Source organism: Pteropus medius, unplaced genomic scaffold (genome assembly GCF_902729225.1).
Source record: "Pteropus medius unplaced genomic scaffold, Ma_sr-lr_union100, whole genome shotgun sequence".
Taxonomy (NCBI): Eukaryota; Metazoa; Chordata; class Mammalia; order Chiroptera; family Pteropodidae; genus Pteropus; species Pteropus medius.
Genome location: NW_024349800.1, coordinates 29,901,928 through 29,915,891, shown reverse-complemented (window position 1 = coordinate 29,915,891; position 13,964 = coordinate 29,901,928). Strand labels below are relative to the sequence as shown.

Sequence of the window (13,964 nt, the reverse complement as noted above, 5' to 3'; positions counted from 1 at the left end):
CAGCAGGCAGCTGAAAGGGAAACTTTGTGTAAATTAAATATAAACTGAAGACGCAAAATACTTCTAGGATTGCCTGTTTTAAAACAGTTCTGATTTTTAATTTTGTGAATTAAGTTTTCACATTACAATGAATGTTTATTCATATTGCATGTCAAAACTTTTGACATGTTGATATGTTCTTTTAGAAGGAAGGTGTCTCGTGGTGTTGGACAGAGAGGGATACATAGTACAAACCTACCCGGGCCATTGATTTTTAAATGCCTCTGTCTTCCTCTAGACTACACAGTCTGAAATACTACTAGTGGCCCAGGCCCTGCCTCTGGCTATTTGCTTCTTCCTATTTAGTTACACAGCAAAATTAACACCATCAACATTCTTTGACATGTCAAAAATTTCTCCTGGATCCTTGGAAATGGCCCAGGATCTTCTTTCTATAAATTTGTAGATAATATTAGTTATAGTCCATAAATGAAAGAGTGTAAAGATTATTTGCTTGAATAGAGTATACATGGAAAAAAATATATTTACTGGTTAAAAAAAAATGGTGCATTTCTGTATGAACAGAGTAGATACCTATATTATTCCTCCAATAACTCCTCCTGTTTCCCAGTTCTTTTTCTTCTTTTAGTCTAATTTTTATGATCTTTCTCATTGTTCTTAATGGTTAGAAAGGAACAGATGACAGAATGCTCACAAATAAATATAACAAGAAATATATGACTTTTTAAAAGAATATTACTACAGAGAAATATAAAAGAAGAACTGAGCAAATGTAGAGACAACCTTGATTCTGGGCACAAAGTCTAAAAGTTATAAATGTATCATTTCTCTCCAAATTAATTTATATTTAGTACAAGTTCAATGGAAATCTCTGGAGCTTTTGTTTTTGTTACCTGATAGCACTTCCATTTATATTATTTTATGTTACTGCGGAAGAATAAAAGAATGAAAAATAACTAAGAACTTTGGAATAAAAAAGAATTAAGAGGAATCTGTGCTACTATATACTAAAGCACATTATGAAGTTACAGTAAATAAAATGATATAAGACTGGGTTAGGGATAAATGAATAATAATAAAAAAGAAACAATGATGAGAAATAGACCTTAATACTCTTGACAATTCAGAACATAATAATAGTATCTCTGACTAGTGGACATTAAAACTACTTAGGGGAAAAAAGTTATTACTTTATACTATACACTAAAATAATTCTTTATGAATTAAAGTTAAGTGTTTTATAAAACTATAAAATAACTAGAATACATAAATAAATGTTTAGCTGCTCTCAAATTGGAGAAAGGCATTTCTTAATGAAAAAGCAAAGAAAGAAATAATAAAGGATAATGTTATAGATTTAACTATATAAATATTACAACATTCCTGTCTACCTCCCAAGCAACAAAAGAGGCAAACCACAGACTATGAGCACCAAATGCTGTAGATAGAATGTTGGCTTGTTCTTGAAATGTAAAGACTTCTAGCAAAATTGTAGAATGGATAGAGAACATAGACAATTGACAAAAATAGAAACATTGTTGGCTAATAGACATATGAAAATGCTAAATCTCATTTAATAATTAAGAAATAAAAATTTTAAAATAACCATGTTTTTAATCAAAGTTATGGTTAAAGCATGCCCAGTATTGTCAAACCTTTCTGGTGGAGGGTAAAGGAATGTGGTCTTTCAGTTCAGAGATTCATCAGTATCTACCAATAGCTTCAGAAATTTTTTTGAGCTAGTAATTTTATTTCAATTTTAATATATTTGCTGTTGAAATGAACACAGCCAGTAATTTCACATCTTAGGATTTATCCCACAGAAATTGTTAGGAATATGAACCAAGCACTGATTCATTGCTAAATAACTTATCAATAGCAACTAAGACCAAGCAAAAGAGGGTTTGCAACCACCTAACCTCCCGTGGTTTTTAAACCAAATATGGTATATCCATATGAAGAAATACTATATAATCATTATAAGTCATGCTTCAAGTGATTATTTAATGTTATTAGAAAGTACTCAAGATCTATTTATAGTCTACTTCTGGATAGAGTAAATTCGTGGCCTTGATATTTTTTGTCCTTTAAAAGTAAAGTATATTTTCGCATAGGAAATAAATTGGAAGGGTATCCCAAAATGTTAAAACAGTTACCTCTGGGTTGTGAGTTAATGGATGATTTAATGTTTCCTTTATTTTTAAATTATTTTATGATAACATGTATTACTTCCGAAATAAGGAAAAAGTAATGAAAAAATGAGACAAAAACATAAGTCTATAGATTCCATTATTCAATACTTTAGGGCTTCATAAATATTTTGTAATCCTTGTGCAAAAGATTCAGTTTTAACTTGAGAATATTTGCTAAAATATAAGTACTTTTTTCTTCAGCACAGTTGGAGGATCCTTCTGTATATTTTACACAGTCCACTTGAAAAACTAGAAAACTCATTAGATAAACATTAATTGAGTTTGTACCAGGTGACAGAATAAAAACTGACCATATTTTCCATTTGCTTGAAGCTGACCAATTAAAACAACATTCTGGAAGGGGCAAAACTGAAATTCTCTAGGGATAAAGGAGAGAACCCAACTGGTTAAAGCAATGGTGTTTCAGGAAGGGGATGCGATTTGAGCTGGGCCTTGGGCTTGGAAGGGAGCAGAACCCAGGGGAGAGGTTGCCCTTCAGCCAGGAGTTAATGGGAGGCACCGGTCACCCACTGAATCATGGAACCGAGGAGCAGAAAGGTCCTTGGCCCATAACATGTTCAAATATTATCAACGTTTTCATCAGCAAAGAATCTTTTTAAAAAATTTACTTTCCAAGAGAACCAATATTTTTAAAGATTTTGACCACAAAATACACTAGCCATTAAATAGTCCCTTGACAATTTTTTTTACTAATCAAAGATATAGACCTGCCAGCATGAGTTTTTGATCAGTATAACATATGGCAAAGGCCCCGAATTGTTCTTTCAGCCAGAAGCAAAGAACTACACGAGCTCATGATGAGCCTGGTTTCCATTAGGCTGCGGTCACTCTCTGGAAGTCTGGCTGCCTGACCCGGAAGCCACCAGCCAGCCAGCCAGCATATTCTACAGTGAGGAAGCCAAGACCTACTAGGTTATCTGACTTTGAATCTTGGTTCTGTATCCTCCTACTTGACTCTGGGAAAGCTATTTAATCTCCCAGAGACTGAATTTCTTCCTCTTCAGGAAAAAATGAGGGACCACTACCATCTGAATATATTGAGTTACATTAAACAGTAAATAGAACCAGGAGGGGCACAATAATATTAATTTCTTTTTTCATTTTCTAGGATCACAAAAATGGTGGTACAAATAAGATTTGAACTTAATTTCCGGCTCCCTGCGTAGAGCGTTTTGCATTTAGAAATTATTTCTTTAATGATCGTTCTTGGCTAACTCCCCCTACCAACCGGAAAAGCAGGTTGTTAAAGATAATAGATTAGCTGCTTAATGGATAGAATTCTCCAGCTTCTTTCCTATTTCTTTCCATCTTTGGTTAACTCTAAACTTTATTCAGTTAATTCTAAAACCAGAGACAGATAAAACCCTTGAATTTCATTTGAAAACACTAAGAGCTGCTTATCCTGTTAAATTTGTTAATTGTGTTTTAACAAATTTAGGGGGTTTTTTTCCTAAGCAAAAAACAAACTTTTTTTTTAACCTCAAATGGAAAATCTGCAAATAGTCATCTAGCCATTCTTTATTAATTTTGGTTAGAAAGAAGTCCACAGCAAATTTCAGCAGGTTTAACAAATTATTTTCACTCTCTATATTTCCTCTATCTAATTCTAGGATCCCCACCTTTCCCCCACTAAAGCTGCCTAACATGAAGTGAATGATTTCAGTTATAAAGTATACGCAAAATCTTTGATGCTCTCCAAGAAAATATTTTTATGGGAAATTTTTGTAGCTAGGATGAAATCCTTTCTGGTTTTGCAAATAGGCAAATTACAATGATCTGAAATGAATGCTTGAAAAACAGAAGCAGTTGAGCATTGTCTGCTTGGTTGGTTTTATAGCAAATGAGCCAACCAGGTCTGTGGATATTGCTGATCTTTCTACAGTCTCTAGTCATAGACAGAAAGGATGTTAAGGATTACCTAGGGCCAGATGAACTCCAAGATACCTGCCAGTTCTAACAAAATTTGCATTATAGTCTGTGACTGGAGATTGGAGAAGATTAACAGTGTCTTATCATTTGATGTGGGTTTAATGATTGTTGCTACCCTAAACTGTCACTGTTTACCAAATAGGAAGTGCTTCTCAAAAAAATAATATGTCAGAGGTTTTCCATTTTCTGCAGAAAATCTCATACCTATTCTGATATTACATCTATATGTGCCTTTTAAGAGAATCATATGAATTTTTGGTGTTTCATGTTGACATTATACCACTTGACTGGGTGATTTTATCAGAAAGCCTTTGTGTCGGAGGATAATGGTGTCTCTATTTTTTGTGGTTGTCCATCTAGAAATATTTCAGTAGCTCAGGTCAGAGGTGTACATCCTAAGTTAAAGGGATGATAATTCCAAAGTAAGTACTCTCCTTTTAATCTTCACACATAGGGAGGTATAGTGAGAAAAAAAATGTCTCAAGCATCATTACGAACAGCACGTTCTTTTAAATGTATGTACAACCAGTAGTTGTTTATATCTAATAGTTTGTTCTGATTCAACTTAAATGTTGAACGTTTTCCCAAAGCTTATACCTATCTTTCCCTAGATCTTTTAATTCTTTCCATGTATACTTTCGTGCCTCTTCATTAAAATAATAATACCCAAAGAAATGAAATCACGAGAGTTGACACTTTCCTCCTTAATAAGAGAAGAATCCTATATTTTCTCAAATGGTTGCACATCTGCTTCTCATCCCCACTAAGGGATGCCTTCTCCACAGCCGCCTGAGTCTAATCTCAGCCCTCTTGTTGGTGCAACCTTCCCAGAACTGCTTCCTGTAATACCCAGCTACCCTGGGAAGACCACCATTTTTCTCCCTTGCAGGCACAAAATATTAGGGTTGTCACTGATTTTTCCTCACACATTTCCTGTCACCTGGATTTGCCTAATCCTGCCCTCCTGAACCCCAATGCAATTTCTTCCTCACCACTAATCCGAATCCTATTCTTGCTCATTCCAAATAATTCACCATGATTCTTTCTCTTTGGATTCCCTTGCCACTTGCATGTAGTCTGAATATACTGCCTTAAAATTATCTCATGTATCTTCTTTATTAGATTTAGATCAAGATTTCAATATTTTCTTATATAACCCCCACTGAACTCTTGCCTTCAGCAAGCCACTTATGCCCTCTTTCCCTCACTTCCAAATGAGGATAATATCTGTCTTTGCCTGTTCTCAAGGATATGGAGAAGATCAAATAACTAAATGTATATAAAGAACTATTATAAACTATGAGGTGTTGTACCAGTTCACACATTTAAAAAAATGAAGTCAAAGTGAAAAAATATTTCTGTATAACCACGGGAGTCTTCCTGCCGCCTTCTATAAAGTAGCTGAAACTTTATGCTAGTCCATTATTTGGCTATATAAAAATATAGCTTATATTTAGAAACACATTTTTTAGTAACATTTCTGTAGTGAAGATTTATAACATTTTTAGTTAGAAATTATTTCCAAATATTTTTATATGCACCAAAAAAACACCTAGAAGATATATCAACATGTTAACAGGAGGTAGGGGATAATTTCAGTTTTCCTCTTTATATTTTTCTGTATTTCTAAACTTCCCTCCAATGAACCTATACTAGTTTTATAATTTGAGAAGAAATTTATCAAAAATGTGATTCATCTACTTTATCCCAACTTGGTGAATATTGATATTTTATATTAAATTGCTATTAAACAATTAGAAAAAGTTTAGTTTTTTGAAACTTAGAACATTTTGAAATATCACTGTAAGTTTCTCTTATGCTGCTACTTGACTAAAATGTTTTGCATTTTGCTGTAACAACAGGGAACCCTTAATATAAGTTAAATCATGTGTACCTAGTTCAGCTATAGCAAATTATGTAAAATATATTGAAAAAATATATTGAAACACAAACAAATACCAATAATGTGATGCATCAGAATACTCTATTTTTGGATCTATTTATTTTATCGCTTACTTTCTAGTTTTGGACACTATGTGGAAATGCCCTAACTGCCAAAAGAGGGATATTCGGCAAAACGGGCGATCTTCAGACCATCCTTTGCCTTGCATGTGCCAAAGAAGACATCACCTACTCTGGTGCTTTAAATGGCGACATCTATGTCTGGAAAGGGCTCAATTTAGTCCGCACCATTCAAGGGGCACATAGTGTAAGTATTCCCATATGGAAATTGGGTATGAATTATTAAATACGGTCATAAATCTATTTTTTTCTCCATTTCTTTAGGATCAGTTGACTCTGCTGAACACTCCTTAAACATTTATGAAAAGATTTCCCAAATTATTCTTGTTCACCTAAAAGCAACATTTCAAAAGTGTAATAACTTAATTAGCCTTCACCTCAATTATTGATTGGTTGATTACTGTTGTTATTTATCAACAGGAGCTCGATAGACAACCAGAGCTATTTCATCATCAGTTTCATCTTATAGACCAGCACTTCTCAAACCTTAATGTGCCTACAAATCTCCTGGAGATCTTGTTAAAATGTGGATTGTGACTCAGTGGAGCTGGGATGATGTCACTGCTGCTGGCCTGTGGCCCATTCATTAAATAGCAAGGGTAGAGACAACTATAAGAACAAAGCATGCTAAGTGAAATAAGCCAGACAAAGTTGAAAATCACATGATATCACTGATATGTGGGATATAAACCTAAAAGCAACAAATGAACAGGACACACAGACTCGTGGATATGGACAGTAGACTAGTGGTTACCAGAAGGTAGGGGGAGGAAGGAAGTAGATGAGGTAAAAGGGGTCAAATATGTGGTGACAGAAATCTAACGATGAGAGGTGAACACACAGTGTAAATATATATATGCCTTACTGTTAAGTGTACAGCTGAAACTTACTGGATTTTGTTAACCAATATCACCATAAAAAATTAATTAATTAAAAAATAAAGAACGAAGGCAAAGAATAAGGGCAAACTTTACTTCTAACCACTCTGCTCAATTTTGACATATATTAAAATGTTTACATTGCTGTGTCAACCAAGCTAAAATGGAAATGCCCAGAAGAATGAGGAGATGATGTGAAAGGTAAAGCCTATTTTAGTAAATGGAAATGTGGTAAAATGTTACTGGAAACTTGTCAGACCTTAGCTCATTGCCTCATATTGATTCCCTATTACTGAAAGGAAAAGTTTAAGCAACTGTTAGCAAGAGCTATGAAATTTTAGATCTTTCATTGTCCTGTATGTTGGCTTGACTAACTATGAAATCGCCCTTAAAACAATTAAGAGATCAGTATTGTCCTTATTCATAAGAGCATCTGCCTTAGTAACTTAATTTCTCTTTAAACTGGATCTTATGTCAACATTATACATTTGTAGCACTTTTAAATGGACCAAATAAAATATTTTCCTATAAAAATTGTTATGAAACTATTTCAATGAAAAAGCATCTTCAAATGATGCTTAACAAACTAATGCAAATGTAATTTACGCTTTCAAGGTGGTGCCTTCTTAAGCTCATTGACATACATTTCATGAAGGCACCTTTGTACCTGAAAAAGTGTTTATGTTCATAGCCTGAATATTATGATTATTTGGGGCAGAAATTTTTATGAAACACCTCCAGTGTTTCCACCTTCTTACTTTTCTTTATAATGATCAGTTGTCACATCTTTTCTTTATAAATATCACTTGTCAAATAAAGGAATTTATGATTTCCATATCTGCTTTAACCAAGGAATTCTGAGTAAGATTTTTACAACCTGCTATCATATTAGTAATGGCAAGGAAGCACTTGAACTAGTTTGTTTTGATGGTTACTATGATTAATTTTTAGTCCAGATAACTTGAAGGATACTATAAATGGCTACTTGTCCTATTGTCAGGATTTCAATGCAGAACATGGAATTTTTTATTTTTGTTTTCAATTATCAAGATCCATTATATTAATGACTATTTAGAATGATGGCAGCATTGAGTAATATCTGCCTTAATTAACAGGCTGGAATCTTTAGCATGTATGCTTGTGAAGAAGGCTTTGCTACTGGTGGACGAGATGGATGTATACGATTATGGGATACTGATTTCAAACCAATAACCAAAATTGATCTCAGGGAGACAGAACAAGGATATAAAGGTAATATATATATAATACTTCCCCATAACTCTAAGAATATTAAGTATAAGATCAAGTTCTATATTTATATCTTGTCTCTGTACCCCACTTCATTCCATAAATTTAAGCCAGTTTACATAAATATATCACACAAAATCAGAAGTCTGTTAAGGATAAATGGGTATCCCTTTTTTCTAATTTGTACAATGGTATCTGTATGTACTAGCAATGGTCCTGCTGCAGAGATAAATAACATAAGGATAAAACTGCTGAGTGGTATCCTGGGAAATGGGATTTTTATTTATAAAAACAGGGAAGTTCTGTATAAGTTGGTAATCCTAAATGTGACTACACCCAGCCTCTGAAAATAAACAAATGATAGGAAAAACAAAGAAGTTATTTATAAAAATAGCTTTAAAGTAATAGCTACTGTGGTAGTAGAAGTTAAGAGCGTGGGCTTAGCGTCACGGGGCCTGGGTTCAAATCCAAGTTTTACCTATAATAGATATGAGACGTTGGTCAAATTTCTTCACATCATTGGGCCTCAGTTTCCTTACCTATAAAATTAAGATAATACTAGCACCAACTTCATAGAGTTGTATGAGGATTAAATACACTTGCAAAATGCTTAGGCTAAGTCATGGTGCAGAGTCAGTGCTCAAATAATGTGAGCTGTTATTACAATATATTGAGTGTGTGTATATACAAAGCAGTTTACATACATTTCTAAAAATTATCAGGATAAGCTTATTACCACATTTTTACAGATAAAGAATTTGTAGGAAAGATAAGCTGAAGTCACATGTGACGTTAGTACACTAAGTACATGTAGGGAGCTCTGTTCATTTGCTACAGGTGGGCCCCAGACTTGGTTCTTGGTTCCTGCAGTCAGTGCTGAGGGAGGGGGTCTCGGCACCATGGGTAACGACATCCACAAGATAAAAACTTATTGTTCAAGTGAAGGGGAATTACTCCCAGTGCTGAGATGAAAAAAATTTCCTCAGACTCTTCCTAGAGAGGATCTTGTGACAATAGACCCCAAGTTCTCGAAAGACCTAAAGTGAGCTATTACTCGTAAGGTTGTTTTTCCCTAAAGTCCCTCCATGTGGGCTGATGGCAGTGTGGCCACAGAGGTTCTCCCATTGGCCGAATCGTGTGGCCGTGCTCAGAGCTCTCTGCTGGCTGGGGGTAGACTCCAGAGGACTGAGAGAATGGGAGGAGAATGCACAGACTTCCTGTGTTTCATCCTCCTTAATGCTGTTTTCAACCAAATCTTTTTAACAAATTGAGCAACAGGTGATGGGCGTAAGTACAAATTGGTAGTTGCAAAATAGTCACGGGAATGTGAAGTACAGCACAGGAAATATAGTCAATCATACTGTAATAACTATATGTAGTTCCAGGTGGGTACTAGACTAATTGGGAGTCACTTTGTAAAGTATATAAATGTCTAACCACTATGCTGTACACCTGAAACTAATATAAAATAATATTGAATGTCAACTCTAATTGAAATATAAAAATGTTTTAAAAATTGAGCAACAGGGAAGTGAGCTGAATGTTGTACTTTCTATGTGTACCCAGAGTCCAGTTGCTTTAAAATACCTGTTAAATACCAAAAAAAAAAAAAAAAAAAGTACTTATATTCAGCTAGTCTAGAGATTGGATTGATACTTTCTTAGGGAAGCTCGGGATCCCAATGTGGATCCATTTCTGAATACCAGGCACAGGGGTCGACATAGGAAGTTGTAGAATTTAGTGTCCACTTCAGTGCATCAACAAGGAGACAAGATCCTTAAGTTCTCTGCCACAGAGTATGGGCCAGTGTAACTTTACCCAGAAAAATATTTCAAGCAGATATAAGTAAGCAAGCACCCAAAGAGCAATGTAAAAATTGTTGGTAAATCCATCAAAAATGAACTATGAAACTTTAATGTAAACAAAACATAGTTAGATAATTTACTAGATGGGATCATTAACCATAAACTGGCTAGATGTTGGGAAGCATCAAAAAGTGATGATTCTTTTTTTTGCAGTCACTTTATCCAGCTCATCCAAAAATTATATCACCCTCTCGTCTTTATGACCAGGGGTGTGTCCCCATGGCTAGGGACACCCTCTGTTTTGTATCAGTCTCAACAGATTCCTCCACACACTCCCTTGCCAAGATCAGAGCACATACAGGTGGTGCACAGACAGGAAAGCCTGCCTGCACCTCGAGCATATGGCCCATAGCACCTGGGTGTACAGTTTATCAGTGGAGGGCTCGGCATGGATGACCAGTGGGACAGTAGCCTATATTTTAGATGGACGATCAATGGGACAATAGCTTACATTTCAGAAGGAGTAATGGACTGTGCTTTTGAGAAATTGTACGGCCCATGCTGCAGTTTGAGCCCAAGGGAGCCATGAGAAGTGGCACTGTTCCTCAATGGCAGCCATTTTCTTGCCACCTGCTTAATTTTTGTTCACTAGCAGTACTCTTATTTAGTTAATATTTTACTTTAAATTGATGTTAATACATCTTTTTCTTTCTTTTTTATTTCTTATATGCATATCTGTGAAATTATGGCTTTAATGTAATATGCTTATTTATATATCTATATTTTACTCATTAAAGTAAGTTCTAACTACTGAAATGATAAATTTTGTCCATGTAGCATCTCCTTGTCAGTAGTGCCTTTGCTATTATACAACTCCATTATGTACTACCAAACTTCCAAAGAAATGCTGGCATTTGTTCCAGCAAAAAAAAAAAAAAACAGGATAAATGTCTAGAGTCAAAAGAATGAAAGGCTCCTGGGTGAAGTGTTGGTAATAACCCCAAGTCTGACCAAAGTTCTTGAGCCAGCGTGGACAGGACCGGGCAGGGGAAACATGCTCTGATCCTGAGTCACCCTCAGAAATGCTCTTTTCCCTCCATTCAGGCCTTGATGCCATCATCACACCGAGGCAGGGAAGGAAGCTGTTGAATTCAGAGGCCACCTAGCACAGCTAAGAACAGGTAGACATTCTCAGAACAGGCCCTCTCTGTGATGGTCTCTGAGGCCAGCTGCTGGAATCACCGTGTGACAGGGGTGTCTTTTAGGGCATGTGGAAGTAGGAGTGGGGCCAGAGTGAGATAGGAGACCCAGCACAAATATAGGGATTAAATTAGTAGGATTTGAGGAGAGGAGTAAAAGTAATTGAAATATAGTTTTCTGGTCCAGCTTTCCCTTCAACCAGCCAATACATTACCCTTGATCCTCTGAGCATTTGCAGAGAGTATGGGGTAAAGAAGAGTGAAAGAAAGGGAAGGAAAGGGGGTGAGAAAAGGATGAAACAGAAGAAGGCAGAGTGGACAGAAGTTTGGGTATAATTAATCCCGTCCCCGAAAGAAGTCTTGGCTTTCTCCTGCGTCTTCATGCTTTTTGTCTCAAAAACGGGAACAGTATATTTATAAGGAGCAAGTTCAAGCAAAGCAATGTTAGAACTGTCTTGTTCTGGATTTGGACATAATGCTTCATGTATGAAGAGTTTTTTTCTTATATGGTTTTCTTAATATAAATGAGCCTTCTTCCAATTTTCACTGTTTGTGTAACAATGACTGTTGAATTCATTTCCATGGAAATGTAGTGATTTCTCATTTTACTCAAACAGCCAAACAGTTTTCTAAACAAATTTATCAAGAAAATTAATCATGGCCATGTCCCAATTCCCATGACATAGCACTGATGTTCTATGTTCCTTAGATTTAAATGTATTAATTAAAATTCAGAAACTGCCACTTATTAGCATTTGGGAATCCAAATCTATTTGTAAAGATCACACTCAGAGGCATACCTCGTTTTATTGCACCTTGCTTTATGTACCTTCACAGATGTTGTGTTTTTTTTTTTTTACAAATCAAAGGTAAAATCTTCCACCAGCAAAAAGGTTACGACTTGCTTTATTGCAATTCTTGCTTTAATGTGGTGGTCTGGAACCGAATCTGCAGTATTTTCGAGGTATGCCTGTACTCAGTATGCTACCTGTGAAGACTTCTGTTGCCTCTCCTGTAGACTTCTAGAAGATCTACAAAATAATTCTGGCAGTTTCCACATTGTTTTATACAAATCTGATGAAGATTACATCTCTTAGTAACTATTCACATCTTCTAATAACTTCTAATTGCTACACATTGAGAGAGAGAGAAGTTTTTAGATAACCCATGATGAACGCTAAGCTCAGGAAGAAACGGTATTATAGCTTTATTATAGAGAGAAAGTGTTGGTCAGTTCTCTTACATCTTTGTAGTTAAACTTAAGCTAATTAAGACATTTAACTTTGTAGTTAAACTTAAGCTAATTAAGACATTTTACTTCCAGTGAAAACAACTCACTCTGCTTTAGGTTGAGGGTGAACCAATTTGGAGATGGGTCATGCTCACATCAACAAGAATCAGAGCTGATTTTTAGAGCTTTCTTCCCGAGTCTTGGTCAAAGAAAATGGCCTCCCTAAGCCAGGAGGACTATCCCCTCAATCAAGTAAATAATAGTGTTTTCTTTACACCAGTGACTTGTACATCTTTTGGTAGTTACTAGATTTTTGATGACTGGTTAGTCTGCAAACAAGTTTTTGCTAACAACACTCGATAATAGAAACCAACAACTTAATTTGTCCAGGATCCTTTTTCTACAATTCTGAAAGCCAAAATACTCAGAATGCCAAAATACTTAAAAAAAAGCTCATTTTTAAATGAGAGCAACTAACTTTTTAAAATTTTAGTAAAATATACATAATAAAATTAACCATTTTAAGTGGACAGATCAGTGGAATTGAATATATCCACGCTATTGTGCAACCATCAACACTCCATTTTCAGAACATGTTTTCCTCTTCCCCAACTGAAACTTCATACCCATTAAATAATAACTCCCCATTCCCCACTTCTCCTGACCCCTGGAAATCACCATTCTACTTTCTGTCTCTCTGAATTTACAACATTTGCTTTTGTGACTGGCTTATTTCTCTTAGCATAATATCTTCAAGTTTCATCCATGTTGTAGCATGTGTCAGAATTTCCTTTGTTCTGAAGGTTGAATATACTACATTCTGTTTATCCATTCATCTGTTGAGGATTACTGAGTTCGCTTCCACTTTTGACTGCTGTGAATAATGCTGCAATGAATATGGGTATACAAATATCTCTTTGAGACCCTGCCATCAATTCCTTTAGATATATTTTCAGTAATGGAATTATTGGACCATATGGTATTTCTAATCTTTTTGAGAAACTGCCATGCTATTTTCCATAGCAGCTGCACCATCTTACATTCCTACCAACAGTGCACAAGGGTTCTAATTTCTATATATCTTAGCCAACACTTACTTTCTATATTTTTGATAACAATCATTCTGGTGGGTGTGAAGTGGTTTCTCATTGTGGTTGTGATTTGCATTTCCCTAATGCTTAGTAATGCTGAGCATTTTTCATAGACTTGTTGGCCATTTGTGTATCATCTTTGGAGAAATTTCTATTCAAGTCCTTTGCCTGTTTTAAAATCAGATTGTCCTTTTGCTGTTGAGTTGTAACAACAGTTCTTTATATATTCTGGGTATTAACTCCTTATCAGATATATGATTTGAAAATATTTTCTCCCATTTCTTAGGTTGTTCCCTCACTCCATTGATGTGTCCTATCATGCACAAAAGTTTTTAATTTTGATGTCTA

The 13,964-nt window shown here is 35.2% G+C and overlaps 1 protein-coding gene across 6 annotated transcripts in view; it reads left to right on the top strand.

Annotated features, from left to right (window-relative positions):
- Nucleotides 1–13,964, top strand: part of EML6 (EMAP like 6) — a 232,732-nt gene that overhangs the window by 89,202 nt on the left and 129,566 nt on the right. For all 6 annotated transcript variants that reach the window (XR_005658225.1, XR_005658226.1, XM_039887154.1 and 3 more), the window contains 2 exons: nucleotides 6,166–6,351; nucleotides 8,158–8,293. Coding sequence is in view for 4 of the 6 variants with exons in the window: in XM_039887154.1 (XP_039743088.1) it covers nucleotides 6,166–6,351; nucleotides 8,158–8,293 (322 nt within the window). In the remaining 2 variants the exon portion in view is untranslated. The remainder of the gene's footprint in view (nucleotides 1–6,165; nucleotides 6,352–8,157; nucleotides 8,294–13,964) is intronic.